This window comes from Bubalus bubalis, chromosome 12 (genome assembly GCF_019923935.1).
Source record: "Bubalus bubalis isolate 160015118507 breed Murrah chromosome 12, NDDB_SH_1, whole genome shotgun sequence".
In the NCBI taxonomy this organism is placed as follows: Eukaryota; Metazoa; Chordata; class Mammalia; order Artiodactyla; family Bovidae; genus Bubalus; species Bubalus bubalis.
Genome location: NC_059168.1, coordinates 106,035,076 through 106,054,324, shown reverse-complemented (window position 1 = coordinate 106,054,324; position 19,249 = coordinate 106,035,076). Strand labels below are relative to the sequence as shown.

The following is a 19,249-nucleotide window of genomic DNA, read 5'->3' as shown; positions in this document are numbered from 1 at the left end:
CACGAAGGGCCACGTGGAGCCCGTGAGCCCAAGAGAGGGCCTGGGAGCATCTGTGGCTGAGCCACCGAGGAAGACGGCCCGGGGCACTGCAGGTGACAACACGGGGGCAGGCGGTCCTGCCGGGCAGACCCGGGAGCAGCGGGAGAGGAGCCGGGGGCCCGGTGCCCTGGAGGAGGGCGGCACTCACAGCCGTGCAGAAGTAGCCGCAACCGGGGCAGCACTGGTGCTTCACCATCCGGCCCCGGTGGTCCTCACACAGCACCAGCAGCGGCGCCTTGCTGGACGGACGCATCAGCTCATGCTTCACCACGCTGTTCGTGCACCTGCCCAGCTGCAGCCGGGAGAGACCGGGTCAGCACGCCACACCCAGCACGGGAGGGGGGTCAGGAAGGCAAAGGGGGCAGGCGGTGCGATCCTCCACATCCACCAGCCCACCAGAAGAAATGGGTCCAGTGCGAGTCGATGCCCCCCACCCCCGCACGGAAATCAGGAGTGTGCTGGCTGCACGACTGTGTGTGTCACACACGTGACAGAGACGCATGCGGAGAGGCAACCTCAAGCACGTGGACGATGCCTCGGTAGAGTTCACGGGAAGGAGATGAGGGAACTGGCTCTGAGGGCGTCAGCCGCTGAGGCCGAGGTGGCCTGGGCATTCGAAGAGAAGAAATATTTTTGGGAAAGTAACAGCAGCTTAAGAATTCCCTGGAATCCCACCAAAAAACCAGAGCAATTAGACGCAAAACCAAAACCAGGGATGACACTTAAAACCAAAGGCCACAGGATGCAGGTGGGTGGGGTGGGCCTTGAGACACCAGGGTCCGGGCAGTGACAGGGCAGTACCCCATGGACCCAGGACAGGTGGGAGCCAGATACCAGAAGGGCCTCCCTGTACCCCAGAAGAGCGGGCAGCCTGGGAGACGCTGCCCAACCCCAGCAGGTCCAGCTTGGGACCTGGGGCCAGCACGGGCCAGCCACAAGGAGCCCTCAAACCCAACCTCCAGTCAGGGCACAAGGAAACCTGGACAAAGCTGAGCTGAGAGACAGCAGGACAGGGCGAGAGAAAGAGAGCAGAGGATGGAGGGCAGTGTCCTCAGAGTCCCGCCTTCAGCATTCTTGCTCACTCTTAACAACGGCTGAAGCCCAAAGAGCCTTGCCCAAGTGCAGCACACCCACTCATACTGACCATGTGAGAATTTAAGGGAGAATTTAAATTTAACTTAATTTAAAATAGCAATTAAACCTATCACATAAAGAACATATTTTAAATAAAATTTATTTTTAAACTATTTAATGAGCAATGTGTCATTGTTTTATATTGTTCACAAAATTCTTTAACATCTGGTTTAATAAGACAGCCAGGTCGTACATCTGCTTCTGCATTTGGAGCAGACAAGTGTGGACATTCTTCTCCGGCTCCACAAGGGGGTTCCTTAAAAGATCTGCTGCGATGTGCACGTCTCAGTCCACCACCCACTCGTCTCGTACCCCTACCCCGAGACCATCCAGGCGTCCTGATTGTGAGTGACTCTGTACCACCATGGAAACCACTCGTTCCCCAAGTCACACAGACCGCGCACACATGCAAACGCTCCTGTGTGCTCTGTGAAGCAGCAGATAGAGGCAGTTCGCTTTCTAAGAATCATTTCAAAAATGGTCTTCATAATGGCATTTCAGTATCACTGTGAAATGATGCTCTGAGGCCAAGATGAATAGGGCCCTGCAGGCCCAGGGGTGCGGAGAAGCTGCAATAATACCAATAACACAAAGACTAAAACCTGCTGAATCTGTTGAAACACGTGAGTTCATAATGATATTTTAGAAGCAGAACTGGTCAACCTCCAAAAACAGAGAACAAACCCACGGCCTCAACAACCAGGAAATGAAGAGAAGGCTCTTCCTCTGGGATGCTCTGCTGTGTAACATGACGAGATGAAATGACAAGGTCCTTATGAAACCATCAGCTGCTAAGTGAACAGTGAGCAGCCCAGCTTCACACTGAAACTCTGAGGGGTGCCAAGCACAGGCAGTGAGACCCCACAGCCCTGGCGTCAGAAGAAGAACCCAGAGGCCACGCCTTGGCTGGGGTGCACCCCCGCCACTGAGCCAGGTCCACCTGTGTCTGAACTGTAGACAAGTGGGCTGGACGCCCTGTTCATCTGGGAGCCGCGGACTCCGATCACAGGGTCCAATGGCCCAGCCGTTCCAGAGAGAAGCACAGAGGATGAATGGGCGGCGGAACACAGAAGACAGGTGGCGGCTACCCGGGGCCAATCCTGCTTTCTGCCCCTGGTGTGGTTACTGGCGTGCCTGCCACCTGAGACAGACTCATCAGGCCCAACATCTGACCTGCATTGTTTTCTGGATCAATTTCCCAGGAAAAGACCCTGAGTTCCTAAGACGAACCGCAGGGAATGGCAGTGGGGAGGGACAGCAGAAGCACGGGCTCATTACTCTGAAAAGCAGAAGAGACATCACTACTCGCTCTACAAGCAAAGGGCGGGCCCGCGTCAGGGCCCAGCAGCCCTGCGGTGAGGGGCCGCCTGCCCCAGCGACACTGCGGTCGTGGCAGGAAGTATGGGAAGCTACCCCACTGCTCACCGGGCAGCGCTCGACAGAGCTCTGAGGGCACAACTGCGCTGCAGGGAGCCTCGAGGAGCTGTGAGCAATGGGACCGACGCGTCCCTGAAGGCGCTCTGGCCAAACCCAGCTGGACGCAGGGACCGCTGCATAGCCCGGACGAGTGCCGGCCTCCAGCCCTGTGACCCAAGATAAAGGGGACCAACCGGCCGGGAACACCAGGCCAGATGGACGCAGGGCCGCAGGCGGCGGCGGAAGCTGCCTGCGTTTGGCCAGAACAAGGGACACACACATCCCACCGCCCACGACGCGTCACGTGATAGCAGGAGCCACTGCCGCTTCTGCTCCACGAGACACGCTGTGACCACTGGCTCAAAGCCAAGAGTGGTGGCGGCTGGCCCCGAGCAGCGGGGTCAGCAGTCAGTTGCGAGACTCTGTATGGGAAGCTCCTCTAAAGAAGGTGGGCGGGGCCTCAGCCTCTGCCATCCACGTTCAAGTGCACAGTCAAGCAGGAAAGCCTCTGGGAAGCGTGGCCTCAGCAGAGCAGCACCCACGGCCACATCCGCCCCCAGCCCCCAGCATGGCCACACAAACAGCCCGCGTCCCCAGGCAGCCTGGCGCGGCCGGGCAGGGCCCCCCGACGCAGGCGCAGCGGCTCACCTGGCGGTCCACGCTCTCTGTGGCCATGCACTGGTTGTTGGCCAGAGTGGTGATCTCCCGGCTCTTTGGGGTCTCCATCCGGCAGCTGCAGAGGGGCACCTCCTGGAGGCCATCCGTCTCGCCCGCATCAGGGCCGTTGGCCAGCCCTGCGGGCACAGCAGACGCGTCAGTGCCGCCACGCCACCCGCCCAGACGCCCCGCTACACCTGGGTCACCGGCGACAGGGCGCCTGCAGACACGCTCACGGCAGCACACAGGGAACCCAGGCCAAGACCCCGCTCCCCACGAGGAGAGTGCTCGTCTTCCCTGCTCCGTTTCAGAACTGCAGCCACAAATTAAACGCTTGGGCCACTGAGAAGGGGGGCTTCCCTGGTGGCTCAGGTGGTGAAGAACCTGCCTGCGAGGCAGGAGACTGGGCTCCATCCCTGAGTCGGGAAGATCCCTTGGGGAACAGAATGGCACCCACTCCAGTGTTCTTGCCTGGACAACTCCATGGACAGAGGAGCTTGGCGGGCTACTGTCCATGGGGTCACAAACAGTCTGACACGACGGAGCGTGATTCCTTTGCCTTCGAGACATTTGGTAGTATCTGGAGACATTTTGGGTTTTCCAGGTGGCACTAAGTGGTAAAGAACCCGTCTGCCAATGCAGGAGACATAAGAGACATGGGTTCAGTCCCTGGGTCAGGAGATTCCCCTGGAGGAGGGCATGGCAACCCACTCCAGTGTTCTTGCCTGGAGAATCCCATGGGCAGACGAGCTTGGCGGGCTACTGTCTATGGGGTCACCAAGAGTGGGACATGACTGAAGCAAGTCAGCACCACCGGGAAGGGTTTAGAGGCAGCCTGTTCAGTGATGACCCACTATAACCGCACAGAGAGCTTGCTTATCCGGCTGAATGACGGACGTGTGGAGGGAAACAAAGAAGAAAACCAGGATCACGGCAAGCCTTTCGGGCACAGCAACATCACCCCAACCTGCCTACAGGCAGGCGAGGGGGCAGCGCCAGGGAAAGGGGGCCCGTGGTCAGGCTGGCTCCTGGTGGGGACACAGGCCAGTGGCCAGAAACAGCCCTCAACCCAGCTACGGCTTCCAAAGGAAGGCAAGTCCCTGTTCCTTCTCGCAGCACAGTCCCATGGCCCACTCCCCTCCCTGCGCGGGAGCCAGGCTGGGCCCAGGACACTCGGGACCCAGGCCCAGCCGTGCCCTGGCGGCAGGAGCAGCTGGCTCATGTGAGAACCAGACTGGAGGGCGACCCTGAGACTCCAGGGGTCCCGCCCTCGCTGCCTCCCAAGAGCAAACGGAGGGGTGTGACCCACCTGCGCTGACCCCGACGCTGCTCAGCAGACTGACTCTGAGCCCAGGACACGGGCCGCAAGGCCGGGGCGAGGGAAGGGCCGGCCAGTGGGCCAGGCAGAGGCGCTACAGGGCGTCAGATGGACGGGTCCCAGTGGACCCTGTACATGCCCCCCGGCTGTGGCCACCTGCCCACAGCCCCAGCCAGCCACCAGGGTCAGAGCAGCACCCAACTCCGGCTCGGCAGACCCGGGGGCATGGATGAGGGCCACTGCCCATCCCAACGCAAACGCTCTCTGGGCTGGAGCCGGGACCCCGTGACCAGGTCGGTCCTCGCCTTCCCGAGGGTCCAGGTCACAGGGCTTGCTGCCAAGGATCCCCAGGCCGCTGCCCTCCCTTGAGGGTCTGAAACTCCAGGACTGAATACATACAACTGGAGACCCCAACTTGTCCCTGCAAAGAGCCGGCTCTCCAGATACCGCGTGACTGGGCGGCCCTGGCAGGGCTGGCACCGTGAGAAACACCCTCAGAGAAGCACCTCGCCCCACGCCCGGCAGCTGCCTCTCCTCCTAATGCAGGGCTCCCACCAGCGTGGCCCTTACTTGGAGGAGCTGAACAGAAGCACGCGAAGGCAGAGGCCGCCGCCCCTCAGCCAGGGTTCAGCCTAGACAGGCGCCCCCGCCGCCCGGCCCTCACACCACCGACCGTGCGCAGTCTGGTAAAATAAGCACTGCTTCCCACAGGCGTCCAAGTCAGCTCACTCCCGAGACAAAGCTAAGAACGTCTAGAAGCAGAGAACACGCACATCGCGTCACTGGGAAGGAGGGCGTGAGGGGTCACTGGATGGTTTCTGCTAATTTGCAGCAAGAAGAAAACCTGCTGTTTCTCTGATGGAGAAGCCTGTGACTTCCTTCCCAAGCTACAGATGTAGTTTCCTGAGTTGAACAAGCACCCAAACTCCCCTAGTGCTCACAGCCAAAGGCCATCCATCTGTCCTTTCCACAACGTCTGGCTGAACCCCACCGGAAGCCATACCCTTCAGCCACCAAAGTCCATGAGACAAAGTTAACAGGGGTTTTACATTATCCCCAGATTTCAAACTGATTTCCCACAAGGGCCAAATAGCTGTTAGCTCCTTTTCCAGATAAAGGTTTTCGGATGGTGGGAGTACACGGCCCCAGTGCCAGGACCCCAGCGCCGTGGAGCAAGGACCTCGGTGAAGGGCCCAGCCCCGGACACGCACCACGGAGCATCTGAACACCAGCAGCTCAACCCCGACGCGGGCACACGTTTCTGCCAACACTGCTGGAGTCCAAGGCCATGAAACAGTCAGGTTAAGCAGAACACTGCCACCTGCGGGCAGAGGCACCTCCCACGGGGAGCCGACAAGAGCTCGTGTGGCCTGTGGGACCGCCACCCCAGCAGGTGTCTGCACCCAACCTCTGGGGCATGGCAACCGGCACCATGTCCTGCCCACGCAGCATCCAATGTGCCCTCCCCCCACTGGCCCCACCACGCACGCGTTCACCTTCTGTGTCAGAGGTCAGCGCACCCTGGACATGGAGATTCAAGGAGTCCAGCGGCACCTCCATGTACCCCCCGCCGTCGCCAGGCGCCGTTGGCTCCATACTGCCCGAAGACGATGCAGAGGCTTCAGAACCTGCAACCAAAGGTGCCCTCATCAAACGGGGGGCTGGGGCCGCATCACCACCCTGAGGCACAGAGCCTCACCAGCCACGCAGATCCCACACGTGCGTGTGCAGACCATACAGACGCTCGCCAGGTACACAGATCGCACACACGTGCACACGAGACATGTAGACACTTGCCACAGATCACACACATGTGCACAAGAGACATACAGATGCTCGCCAGCAACAAAGATCACATACACGCGCGAGAGAGACAGACAGATGCTCGCCAGGCACACGGATCACACACACACCAGTGTCATACAGATGCTCGCCAGCAACAAAGATCACACACATGCGAGACAGACAGACACTCGCCAGGCACACGGATCACACACATGCGCTCAAGTGTCATACAGACGTGTGCAAGACATACAGACGCTCACCAGCAACAAACATCTCACACACACACGCGCGTCATACAGATGCTCTCCAACAACAAAGATCACACATGCACGCTAGACACACAGATACTCGCCAGCCACACAAATCACACACGCGCACATGCGAGACGTACACTCACCAGCCATGTGGATCACACACACACACACCCGCCCACACTTCTCCTGCCTGGTCCCATTTCCACTCGGGCTCCCCGGGTATGGGGCAGCCGCGTCAAGGAGAGCAAAGGCACAGACACATGAAAACGCCTTTCTCTACAACCTCGTGAGCTGGATTAAAGCTGATAAAACGATCTGAGGACACGAGTAGAAACACAGTACATACATTCCATGTTAAAGTAAGAGAAAAATCAAATGGCAGGTTTGAGAGACTAGCTGTTGTGCGGCAGCTAAAGACGCCTCAGACACACAGCATCACTGGGAATCTGCCCAGCTCAGGCAGTGCGCTCCAGGATCCACAGGGAAAGGTTGGAGGGAATGTCCATCCATGAGAACGGGGTTTAAGGAGCCCCTCACCCGCAGAGAGTAACGCACTCTGAACATGCCAATGAGAGGCAAGTATGCAAGGGAGGAGCCATCACGGGGTGAGGGGTTCCTATCTACATAACCCAGGAGGCCACCTGGGTATCAGTCATCGTAAGGGCATCTCACTGACGAAACCTGTGAAAAAGGGCGTTTACACAGCAGGGCTAACACCCCCGGCAAAGGGCAAATGCCACAGTTCACAGACAAGCCACTGACGTTATTTCAATGAGGGGAATTGAACAGGTATAATACAGAAGCTTGGTATCCAAAGACCCTGAGTCCAGGCCAGTCTGCACCCAAATCTCAGGCAGGAAGGAGCTGACCGCCTGCAGAAATCACCACCCACCTGAGGAACCCCAGGAGACTGTACAATTTTAAACACTTTACAAAGGGAATACAAATCAAAGTCCTGCTTGAATAAATATTCCGGCAGGCATTCTGCATGCTATACCCAAGATGGTGGCGATCAAGCTTTCATCCCAGAGACCGGTGACTTTTAGTCTTGGGTCTACAATGGCTTGTCAGCCGACAACAAAAACACAGAGTGTGTGATCTCGGCTGATGATTCAAGGCAGAGAGACGAGGAACCGTGAGTGAAGGAGAGGAGCTTCAGGGACAACATGGTGCCTGGTGGGCCAACAAGCCCCACGCGCCACCTGACCCAGTCCCTGAACGCCTGCCGCGCGGGGCCGCCAGCGGCCCTCTGCGCTTCGAGGGCAGCTCCATGACCTGCTTCTCTATCAGAGAACTAAAGCTGTGCAGCACTGCCCACCAGCAACGACACAGGTGACCCAGTGACGCGTGGAGAAGCCAAAGAGAGGTGCCCTCCGCGAGTGGGCCCCACGGCGCCGGCCCCAGGCGAGGACCCGCAGAGCAGCGTGAGGGCTGACTAGGGAGGGGTCTCGGCCAGGCACAGGGCATGGCAGGACCTCCTGTCACAGGCGCCAGGGGGGCTCACCAGCCCTGCTCCAGAGCACTGCACACCCCCTGCGGCATTCAGTCCTCCACAACAAAGCTGCAGACAAGGGCTGGGCCCCTGAGCCTGAGGCCATTCCTCTCCCAGTCTGCCTGGGACAGAACCACCCCCGGATCAAGGGGACTGACCAAAGGGCTGAGCAGTGCTTTGTGGCCCAGGGCCTGGCCCCAGGACACTGAGGGGAGGGCACAGGGTGTGTGGGGGTGCGGGCCGCGAGCAGGAGACCGCCTGGCAGCCCTCGCTAAAGCGGCTCCGATTAAGTCCCTTCTGCGGTGTTTGCTGTCCTAACAGTGGAGTCCTCCAGGTGAACGCAGCCCTGCACAGACCCCAGTGCCAAGGCGCGCTCCCGCCCAGGCGTCGCGCGGCTCCGTGCCTACCTAACACAGAGCAGGGCTTCTTTTTGCTTCTCCGCCTCCTCTTCCTCGCTGGCTTGATCCAAGGGCTGTCAGGCTTCCCCTTCCTCTTGAGGAACTTCTTCTTGACGCTGGACTCAGAACTCTGGGGAGTGGGGAGAGGGCAGAAAGGCAGAGCGTGGGCTCCGGGCGCAGGGGCTCCGGCTCCTTCCGTGTGGCCACCACTCACCCGCAAGACCCCGCTCACTCCCAGACGGTCCCTTCCAGGTCACATTCGTAAAGATGCCCATGCTTATCCCTAAACACACTCCAAGCCGTTACTTGAGTTTCAGCACACACACAAAAAATAAATGGGAGAGTTCTACCAGACACTAAAGAAGCTCAGTAAGCGAGTCAACTTTCAATCACATGCACCCATTCACCTTGCTCAAAGGAAAAGGAGCAAAGCTTCAATCTGCTTCAAGTCTACATCCAAGTTAGCCAGAACCCAGAGAACAAGAGGCTGTCACTGCTTATGACACGCCACGATTCCTGAGTGTCCGCATCTCACACCTCCATGCAGGCAGGGTCTAACTGCCTTGAGCCAGACAGACAGAAAGCCGGCCCATAGACCACGCTGCCAAGTCTGACACGAGGGTCTCGCAGCCTCGCTGGCCGTGGATGAGAAGACACTTAAGGGCCTACGCTCGCGAGACCCTCAGATACCGGGGCGGCTCAGCGCCTGCGCGAGAGCCGCCTTGGAGCCTGGGCCTGGAGCTGGGCCCCAGCGCCCTGTGCCTTCGCGCAGAGAAGGGAGGAGCGCGAGCTACACTGCACCAGGGCCAGGCCCCAGGGAGACACGCGCCTCGCCACAGCGCCGCCCTCGCGCCCTCCTCTCAGCCCCCACGTGGCCACCGTCTCCCTCTCAGAGACCTGCGGTGGCTGGACGGACACGGCCACGAGCTCACCGAGCTCCGCCGCCCGCCAGCCGAGCCTCCAACCCCGCCCTCGGCTCTGAGCCCCGCCCACCGGCCCCGAGGCCCCGCCCACTCTGCGCGCGGACCCGGGGATCGGCGCACGCCCCGCGCACGCCGGGGTTACCAGGTCGGACTCGTCCCCGTCCTCCTCCTCGTCCGCGGTGCCGGCCGACTCCTGCTCCTCTTCAGACTCGCCGTCCACCTAAGCGGCCACGCGGGGGCCCAAGAGAGAAGAGAAGCCAGTGACCCTCTGGGGGCAGGCACCCGGACCCCCGTGCTGAGGGGCTGCTGGGGGCGCCCGCGTTCCCGCTCCACACCAAGGGCCCACCTGGAGGGCGGCCCTGGCGTGGAGGAGGGCATCAACTGTACACAGATCAACGTGCGTGGCAGACAGCAATTAGAAAGGACCAGTGCACACAGCACAAACACAAAGTGTAAAACCGACCCGCCCCTGCCGAGGGCCCAGGCCGGCCCAGGCTGCAGTGAACACTCAGACCCCTTCCAGGTGGGCACGCGTGCCCAGCCTCCCAGCAGCAGCACCCAGCACACTTCTCTGAGTCACCTTCTTCTAACAAGAAGTGTGCTGCAGAATCCCTCCCGTCACAGAACAGAGGTGCCCGCGCTCACCGCCCCTACCTGCACAGTGACCCTGAAGCCCATGCGCACCCGTGCCCTCCTCTGCCCTGCACACATGTAGCTCCTCCAGGGGCTACAAACCTCCACAATCGCACAGGACAGCTAAGACCCCCCCCCTCCAGGGAAACAGCAGACACGGGCTCCCACCGCAGCCGGCGCTGGGGGTAGGGGGTGCCCACAGCCCCAAGCACCCCCAGCCCTGCCCCTCTGTTTCTCCCTCCGAGTCCGGGAGAGCACACCCCTGGACCTTATCTCCCCTGGGTCCCTGCTTTCTAGTAACTGTGGGAGCTACACACCCACAGGAGAGATCTCCTCTGTCTGCTAAACACGTTACCAACAGTTTCCTACCAAGTCTTAATGGGCTTTGCTTCTCCTCTTTCTTTTTATATAAAACTTCTGAGATTCCAACTGGACGAGTCAAACCTCTCCACTTCCCACTTCACGGCTTCTGGGTTCGTGTCTTACACCAGCAAGCCTTCATCTGAGATTAGAAGAAATGGTTTCCAAAGCTTTTTTCCCACAGTTGAGTATTTTGTGTTAACTCTTTTTTTTAACTTTTGGCTGCACTGCCCGGCATGCGGTGTCTTAGTTCCCAACCAAGGAGTGAACCCTCATCCCGACCCTGGAAGCAGAGCCTTAACTACTGGGCCACCAGGGAAGTCCCTGTGTGGACATTTTAAATCTTCTGGAATTTGCTTTCTTAAGTAACAACTTCTCTGATTTATACCTACCCTTGTACATAGTGGTCTGAGTGTGCTCAGAACCATGAGACCACCGCCCTGTGTGTCTGGAATGGAGCCCACGTCTCCTGTGCCCCGTGACCACCTGCTGCCAGTCATCCCGGTAACATTCACCGAGAAGCTCACGGCCCTCGCCCCCAGCTGGAAGCCCATCTGACAGCAAACTTCCGCGCTGCGGATGGACGGCAAGGTGGGCGGCCGCCCCGCGTGGTGCCTGTCCAGCCCCACCGAGCCCCATCCTGCCAACCCTGCCCCTGTTCCCGCCATGACACCCCCACATCAGGTGGCCCCACCGAAGGTCCTGTGAGGATTCTGAGTTAAGGATAACATGGGGCAAGGGAAATTACACAAGGGAGCTCCTCCTTCAGACAAACTATGGGTCATTCCATGAACTTATGTTTCTTTAAACCTCTCTCAGCAAAGGTATCTAACTTCCCTTACAGGTCACAGACGTCTCTTGTTAAGTTTGCTGCTAGGTGCTCTGGCGGGGTTTCAGGATGACAGCTAACTCTGGGGGTGATACTGGCTCTGTGTTCCGAGTCCTCAGCTGCTGAGACGGCCCCAGGACCATCAGGGGAGCAGCAGCCCCTGCACACAGGCCTGGCTGCGCCGTCCTGACCTCCCCGGTCGTAAACGCCAGCCAGCATCCTGGGCATCCTGCTGACAGGCTGTCCGCATGTTCTCCGACTGGCAGGACCACCCACGCTCGGCTAACCGGCTACAGTGATGAGGATTATATTCTCAGCAAACTCTCTCCCTTGTCCTTTTAAATATTAATGCTCCCTCTGGCTTTCACCTCACAGCTTTGCGGCAAGAACGGCCAGCTCAGAGCATTCGTGTGAGGGGAGGTGGGGGCTACTGCTGCTGTTCAGTCACCAAGTCGTGTTTAACTCTTCGAGACCCCATGGACTGTAGCCCACCAGGCTCCTCTAGCCATGGGATTTCCCAGGCAAGAATACTGGAGTGGGCTGCCATTCCCTTCTCAGGGGGTCTTCCTGACCTGGGGGTCACACTGGCGTCTCCTGCGTCAGCATGTGGGTCCTTTCATCACTGAGCCGCCAGGGAGGCCCTGACAGTGGCTATCCGCATCTTCTCTTCACTCGTGTTTGTGATGGTTTAAAACTTCCACCAACACATACAACTTTCTCCTGGTATCTTTAGTCAGCTTTATTTAAATATCTTTAAATTTCACTGGATAGTTTTTTATTTTAAAAACAGCGAGCAATGGAACTACCCACTAAAATAGGCAGATTAACACCTTCTGAAACTCCTGCCACATGACTGTCAAGGGATGAGTAGGGGTCAGTGGACGAGAATGCACATGGCAGCCGCAGGGACGGGCTGAGGCCTGGGGACGGGCGGTGAGGGCAGCAGCGTGGCGGCGTCTGGGACACAGATCGATGGGCACCTGCGGGACCGCGGCAGGCAGAGGCCGCACGGGGCAGGGGCCCAGCCAGCAGGCCGGAGTGCGGGGGACAGCCGCACCCTCCCGCCCCATCCACCCAGTGCTAAGACCAGGGTGCCGAGCGTCAGTCACCAGTGAGGAGCAGGGGCAGCATGCTGGCCGCGTGCACAGAGGCTCCTTTCCTACAGATCGCTCTTTTAAGAAGACCAACAACCACACAGATGAACAGCTGAGTTCCCAGCAGGCATTTCACAAGAGAAGGCATCACGTGGCAAACGCTCCAGGACACCCACAACCTTCTCGGAGGCCAGGAAACGCGAGCCAGAACTGCAGCGTGGATGCGCTCGGCCCGAGGCACACGTGGGGCGCACAGCCCCCGGCAGACGCAAAGCACAGTGACAGCCAGGCTGGAGGGGGCAGCCCCACATCGCCCCCAGCGTCCCTCCTCCCCCAGAGACTCCTCAGAACAGCCAAGGGCTTGGGGACAGCTGGCCAGGAACACATGTGCAGCGAGGCTTCCACAGAGGAGAATGAGAAAGGCAAGCGAGTCCCAGAGCCATGACGGCCCTGGAGGGGCTTGGGGACCCCAGTAAGCCCCAGCCAGAGCCGTGACGGCCCTGGAAGGGCTCGGGGACCCCGGTAAGCCCCAGAGCCGTAATGACCCCGGAGGGGCTCAGGGACCCCGGTAAGCCGCAGCCAGAGCCGCGACGGCCCTGGAGGGGCTCGGGGACCCCAGTAAGCCCCAGCCAGAGCCGTGACGGCCCTGGAAGGGCTCGGGGACCCCAGTAAGCCCCAGCCAGAGCCGTGACGGCCCCGGAAGGGCTCGGGGACCCCGGTAAGCCCCAGAGCCGTAATGGCCCCAGAGGGGCTCAGGGACCCTGGTAAGCCCCAGCCAGAGCCGTGACGGCCCTGGAGGGGCTCGGGGATCCCAGGCCACCTTCAGATGCCGTCACACAACAACAGAAATGAACCAACAGCATGAGTGAAGCCCAGAGTCACAACTGAGCCGCCAGCTCCTCAGAAACAGGGGCCGCAACCCAGAGCAAGGCCGGAGCGGCCCCACCTGCAGGCTGGCCTGTACCCTGGCTCGTCCACGCAGCAGCCAGCCAGACCCCAGCACACAGCCTCCAGCTCCCTCCCACCCGGGACCCCCGCAGGTCCTGGGAAGGCCCCCACCCCGGCCCTCTGAGGCGTGGCTGTGACTGACAGACGGACACTGGACTCGGCGTTTAAGCACGCTCCGTCTCAGGCCCGGCCCGTGTGCCTCGCGTCTCCCCGTATCTGAAGAGCCGCACGTAAACCCACCGCAGTCTGTTTCCATCACTGACCTGTGTAGACCTGCTCCTACCAACTTACTGCATTTTCCACATTTCTTCTTGATTCTGCTTTTATTTGTCTTCCCGATTCTTCCGTTAGCTTGATACTCATTTGACTTTTTCCCCTTTGTATTAACGTCTAGACAGTGTTACTGAGTGTTAAATTCTTTCTGGAAGAGGAGAACTTCCATCAACACTGAGAATCCAGAGACAGACCCGGATTCGAGCGCTGCGTGCGTGTGACACAGGCGGTCTCGTCACCAGGGAAGCGGCGGCTGTCCGCGGCCTCTGCTGGCCCCAGAGCCCAGCCTTGCGGCCCACAGAACCCGCCTCACGGGACGTGGCCCCCGGCCACGCGCCCGCCCACGCTTTTTACCACGAGTTCTATACGAGTCAAACAATTACACATAAAATATTAAGCCAAGGAAAAAACAAGAGCTAGCTTACATCAACTTATTCAAAATTGCCAAGGACAAAGGCCTGTATGTCGTAATTAGAATCCAGAACCCAGAAATCACGCAGAAGCAGCCTAGTGTCCCTGAGCTCTGGTACCACAGCCAAGGCTGACAGCAGAGTCCTTCGAGCCGTCGGTCAGCAATGCACTCACAGCACACTGCCCAGGCCACAGGCCAGCAGGGAGGGGCTCACAGAACAAATCCTGATGGCTGGTGACCGTGAGGGGCTGCCTGGCCCGCCTGGAACCAACACAGAGGTGCAGGGACACGCAGACGCAAATCCACGCCTTCACACGCTGCAGCCAGCGCCCTGGTGCCGCCCAGGTCCCACCAACGGGGGCGATCATGCCGAGTGTCCCCGTGACAACAGGAAATGGCTCAGGGAAGGGGAGAAGGGGGCAGACAACACCTGCTGAAGGGCCCAGAGCGGCACACGGTGCCACGAGGAGGAGCCTGGGCACCCAGGGTCCGATCCCACTGCGGGCAGCGGCGAACGCAGGCCTGAGAGCACACCCTCCAAATACCATTCTAGGGGCCAGGAGGGGCTTCCCTGGAGGCTCAGCAGGCAGCGCTGAGGGCAGGCCTGAGAGCGCACCCTCCAAATACCGTTCTAGGGGCCAGGAGGGGCTTCCCTGGAGGCTCAGCTGGTAAAGAATCCGCCTGCAATGCGGGAGACCTGGGTTCAGTCCCTGGGTCGGGAAGATCCCCTGGAGAAGGGAAAGGCTACCCACTCCAGCATTCTGGCCTGGAGAATTCCATGGACTATGTCCATAGGGTCACAAACAGTCGGACACGATTGAGAGACTTTCTCTCTCTCTCTCACACACACACACACACGGGCTAGGAAACTGCTTCCTCCTATGCTTCTACAGGAGAGGGGGAAAATAACAAATGATATCTTAAATGATTTTAAAATTTCCTTTAAATCTCTAGTGTTAGCATTTTCTACCAATTTATTTTTGAATAATTACACCTCAGGAGCTGGGACAACATTTAAAATTTTGCCCCCAAACCTCCTAGACAAGTAGAACTGGCATAAGGGGCTACGATGATTCTGAAATTTAAGAAACACTAAAAAAAGACAAGGGGCCATCCCCTTCTGCTCACTGACTCCACTAAGGCCTTTGACTGTCTGGATCACAAGAAACCGAAACATTCTTCAAGAGATGGGAACACCAGACCACCTGACCTGCCTCCTGAGAAACCTGTAGCAGGTCAAGAAGCAACAGTTAGAATGGGACATGGGACAACAGACTGGTTCAAAATTGGGAAAGGAGTGCATTAAGGCTATATATCATCATCCTGCTTATTTAAGTTATGTGCAGAGTACATCATGCTTGGCTAGATGACTCACAAGCTAGAATCAAGAATGCTGGGAGAAATATCAACAACCTCAGATATGCAGATGATACCACTCAAATGGCAGAAAGCAAAGAGGATCTAAAGAGTCTCTTCATGAGGGTAAAAGAGGAGACTAAAAACACTGGTTTAAAACTAAGATCACGGCATCTGATCCCATCACTTCACAGAAAATAGATGGGGAAAAGTGGAAACAGTGGCAGACTTTATTGTCTTGAACTCCCAAATCACTGTGGATGGTGAATGCAGCCATGAAATTAAAAGACGCTTACTCCTTGGAAGAAAAGCTATAACAAATATAGACTGAGTATTAAAAAGCAGAGATATCACTTTGCTGACCAAGGTCCATAAAGTCAAAGGTATGGTTTTTCCTGTAGTCATGTATGGATGTGAGCGTTGGACCATAAAGACGGCTGAGCGCTGAAGAATTGATGCTTTTGAACTGTGGTGCTGGAGAAGACTCTTGAGAGTCCCTTGGACTGCAAGGAGATCAGTCAGTCCTAAAGGAAATCAATCCCAAATATGCATTGGAACGACTGATGCTGAAGCTAAAGCTCCAGTACTTTGGCCACCTGATGCGAAGAGCCGACACACGGGAAAAGACCCTGATGCTGGGGAATTCTGAGGGCAACACGAGAAGTGGGCGACAGAGGATGAGATGGCACCGTCGACTCCACAGACATGAATGTGAACAAACTCGGGGAGACAGTGGAGGACAGAAGAGCCTGGCTTGCAGCAGTCCATGAGGTTGCACAGAACCAGATACGACTGAGTGTCTGAACAATAAGACACTCCCGAACTCCAGAGGCTGGAAGAAAATCCTTTTCACACATCAAAATCTATACCCACGGGGCTACTGCAAAGTGCAAAAGGCTAATCAACAAAATCATACACTTCCAAAAAGTCACTGCTGCAAGAAACTCACCACATCATCTCTGCCCACCCTTAGTTCAGAGTAACTCGTCAGATATGGCGTCTGTTTCACGCAAAGATGGCCCAGGGTTTCCTCAGACGGATCTGACACACAGCGGTGACGGGAAAACCACGGCTCTGCATCTGGCTGACTGTCAGCCACGGCTGCTGCTCCTCCTCCAATTCATCCGTCCCCCAGCTAGAAGGCCCGAACACCAAGAGCCGCTCTGCCCAGGTCTGCTCCCGCTGCCCCTGTGGGGACCCTCACACCGCCCCAGACGGTGCACCGCCAGGACCACCACACGGCACACCCGAGCTTGTCAAGCACTCCCGCACACTTAACCGCCCCACAGGCCTTCACAGCTGGGCACTCGCCCCTCCGGGAGAACGGAGTCCTGGCCTGCAGGAAGACCGCACCCGGGGCAGGAGCCCAGGACACCAAGCCAGGGCCAAGGGCAGGCTACACAGGCACTGGGTCAGCATAGCTGGCAGAGCAGCTCTTTACGACGCTGTTCCCGTTACTCCAGTGCCTAGAGACAAGACGTTTACTCCAGGGAGCACTGCCCAGAAAGACAAGCACTGCTCTGATGAAAACAGACGGTCCAAAGACCCAAGAGAGACGAAACCCAAGAACCGCAGCCAGAAGCCAGCAGGGCTTTCTTAGGGCCCAAAAGTACAGACGTCCTCCAGCCCCTCACCCGGGACTGAGGTCAGGTGTACATGCCACCCACCTTCTGGCTGCGGTCAGGTGCCAACATGCCATCCTTGGAGGCCCTGCCATCCTCAGTGGGGAACGCAGCTGCTGGCGGGCCGCCCTGGTCCTCATCCTCGTCCAGCTCCTCCGAGTCATCCTCCTCCGAGTCCAGATCCAGGCTCTCACCGTTCACATGGAGGGAGCCATCACTCAGATCCTTCTCACCCTGGAAGAGGGCAGACGCAGCATCGGGACCCCCTGACTCCTCCCAGTGGGCATGGCAGGGGCCGCCCTGGAGCAGAGCAGAGAGGCGTAGGGCCCCCCACAGCCGGGCACACCCCTTACCTTGGAACCCCCCGTGGAATGAGTTATGCTCTTAAACATCTCAATCACCGTCCTCTGCTTTAACACTTTGGTCTTTTTCTTAGGAACCAGGCTATAGGTTCCCATTCTTCGCTTTTTCTTCCGAGATACTGCAGCTGCTAAAACAAAAGGCAAGCAAGCTAAAAAGAAAAAAAAAGTCAAAAGGGGACAAGAGAAGAAAAGAAATGCCATTCAAATGTTTTTAAAGGCAGGCTGATCACCAAAGTACCAACAGCACCCACAAGTGTCGTAAGTTGCACAGAGAAAGCAGAAAACCCACCATGGACCATGCAATCTGTTCACAAGGAAACACCAAGCTGTGCAGAGGGCACACGCGAGCTGGCAGTGCCGGACAGGCTGTGGTCACCAGGACCCTCCGTCCTCGGCCAGAACCCCACGACTGCTCAGCACCCTGGCCCTGCACACGAGGGCAGGCGGGCGGTCTGGGAGCAGGGATTCCAGGCAAGTGCAGTGGTTGCGGGACCAAGCCGGGGCAGGGAGGGCTTGTGGCCACTGACGCTGTTCTGGGCAAGGCAGCCCCAGGTTCCCTGCTTTGGAATGAGGGTTCCTACGATGTTTTCTTTTGTAAGAAGTTTCAAGAATTGTTTTCTAAAAAAATCTGAAAACCATTGCTTTCACATGGAGGAACTCCTCCAAAGGACTGAGAGAAATGCCTTATGTTTAAGTTCTATGAAACACGGGAAGGGGACACTGGAGAAACAGACGGCTGTGCACATGGGCGCCAGGACACGAGAGCCATCGGCATGTGGGCCTGCAGGGGAGCACGCAGAGATACGATGCCACCCACACGCGGGACGGGCACAGGCGAGCCCCAAGCAGGCCTCCCGGCGATCTTGGGAGGCAGGCGGGTTGTGCACTTCGTGCAAATCTGGAGTTTGCCCAGCCTGTGCTGAGGCTGAATGGCACGCACAGGCCCTCCAGGGTTCGCACCACCGTGACTTAAAGTGGGAACAAGAAGGGATGACGTGAAATCGTGAGTGTCCCGAGACAAGTCTAACACGGACAGGAGGCGGCACAGAGGAAGGAGGGGAGGCGGCACAGAGGAAGGAGGGGAGGCGGGTTTGAAGGACCAGGTGGACAGAGGCCGCGCGCTCCCAGGCCACACAGGTGCCGTCACAATCAGCCAGGGCCACGCGGCAGAAAGGCCACGGGAAGAGCAGGGGAGACCTGCGCCCCCCGAGGAGCAGGGCCACAGGCTGCAGGAGGGTCTGGGCACCAGGACACATTCGCAATCCCAAGCCTGTGGGGCCCCATCTTCAGCCTGCAGAGAAGGCAGGAAGGACTCCCGTGGGAAACCACTACAGTCTAAGTGTTTCTGCTTAGAGAACTTGTCCTGAACAGATGAGGAAATGACAGAGATCAAACGAAAACAATCTGAACTTGTCCCACCCCTACCGCTCTCCCCCTCCCCCGCAGCACCAATGGGCTTGCAGGATCATACTTCCCTGACCAGGGATTGAACCCGCGCCCTCAGCAGTGAAACCATCAAATCCTACCCACTGGACCACGAGGAAGTTCCCGATCTTAACTTTTCAACAGAAGCACCAGCTCCTGACATTGTCGCCGAGCCCTACACACACACGGGGGCCGTTTCACAGAGAGCTGCCAGTCTGTCTGGCTGAGACTCTATTATTATTTAACAATAGTACCAAGGAATGGTGGGAAGACAGACTGACCCTGTTTTCTAACCAACCACTGCATTTCAACAAACAGAACATGAGCTCCCTGGAGACAAGGCTGGGCCCAGGACCAGGAAGGACAACACGTGACAGGTCCACCTGGAGAAGGCAGGGAGTCCTCAGAAGCGAGGGGCTCATGTTGGAGGACTCAGGAGCCAGCCTAAAAGGCAGACCCGGGACAACGCAGGCATAACGGTGATGGACGGGAGACACACAGGACGGCCCACGAGCTCAG

General features: G+C 58.1%; 1 protein-coding gene across 10 annotated transcripts in view; it reads right to left on the bottom strand.

Annotated features, from left to right (window-relative positions):
* The window catches only part of EHMT1 (euchromatic histone lysine methyltransferase 1), a 111,465-nt gene that overhangs the window by 32,122 nt on the left and 60,094 nt on the right, over positions 1–19,249 (bottom strand). For 6 of the 10 annotated variants that reach the window (XM_025262083.2, XM_044926590.1, XM_044926593.1 and 3 more), the window contains 7 exons: positions 17,297–17,454; positions 16,989–17,177; positions 9,559–9,636; positions 8,503–8,623; positions 6,061–6,192; positions 3,238–3,383; positions 188–331 (listed from right to left, as the gene is read on the bottom strand). In XM_025262083.2, coding sequence (XP_025117868.1) covers positions 188–331; positions 3,238–3,383; positions 6,061–6,192; positions 8,503–8,623; positions 9,559–9,636; positions 16,989–17,177; positions 17,297–17,454 — 968 coding nt within the window. The remainder of the gene's footprint in view (positions 1–187; positions 332–3,237; positions 3,384–6,060; positions 6,193–8,502; positions 8,624–9,558; positions 9,637–16,988; positions 17,178–17,296; positions 17,455–19,249) is intronic. The other 4 variants (XM_025262086.2, XM_025262084.2, XM_025262085.2 and 1 more) reach the window with 4 other exon arrangements.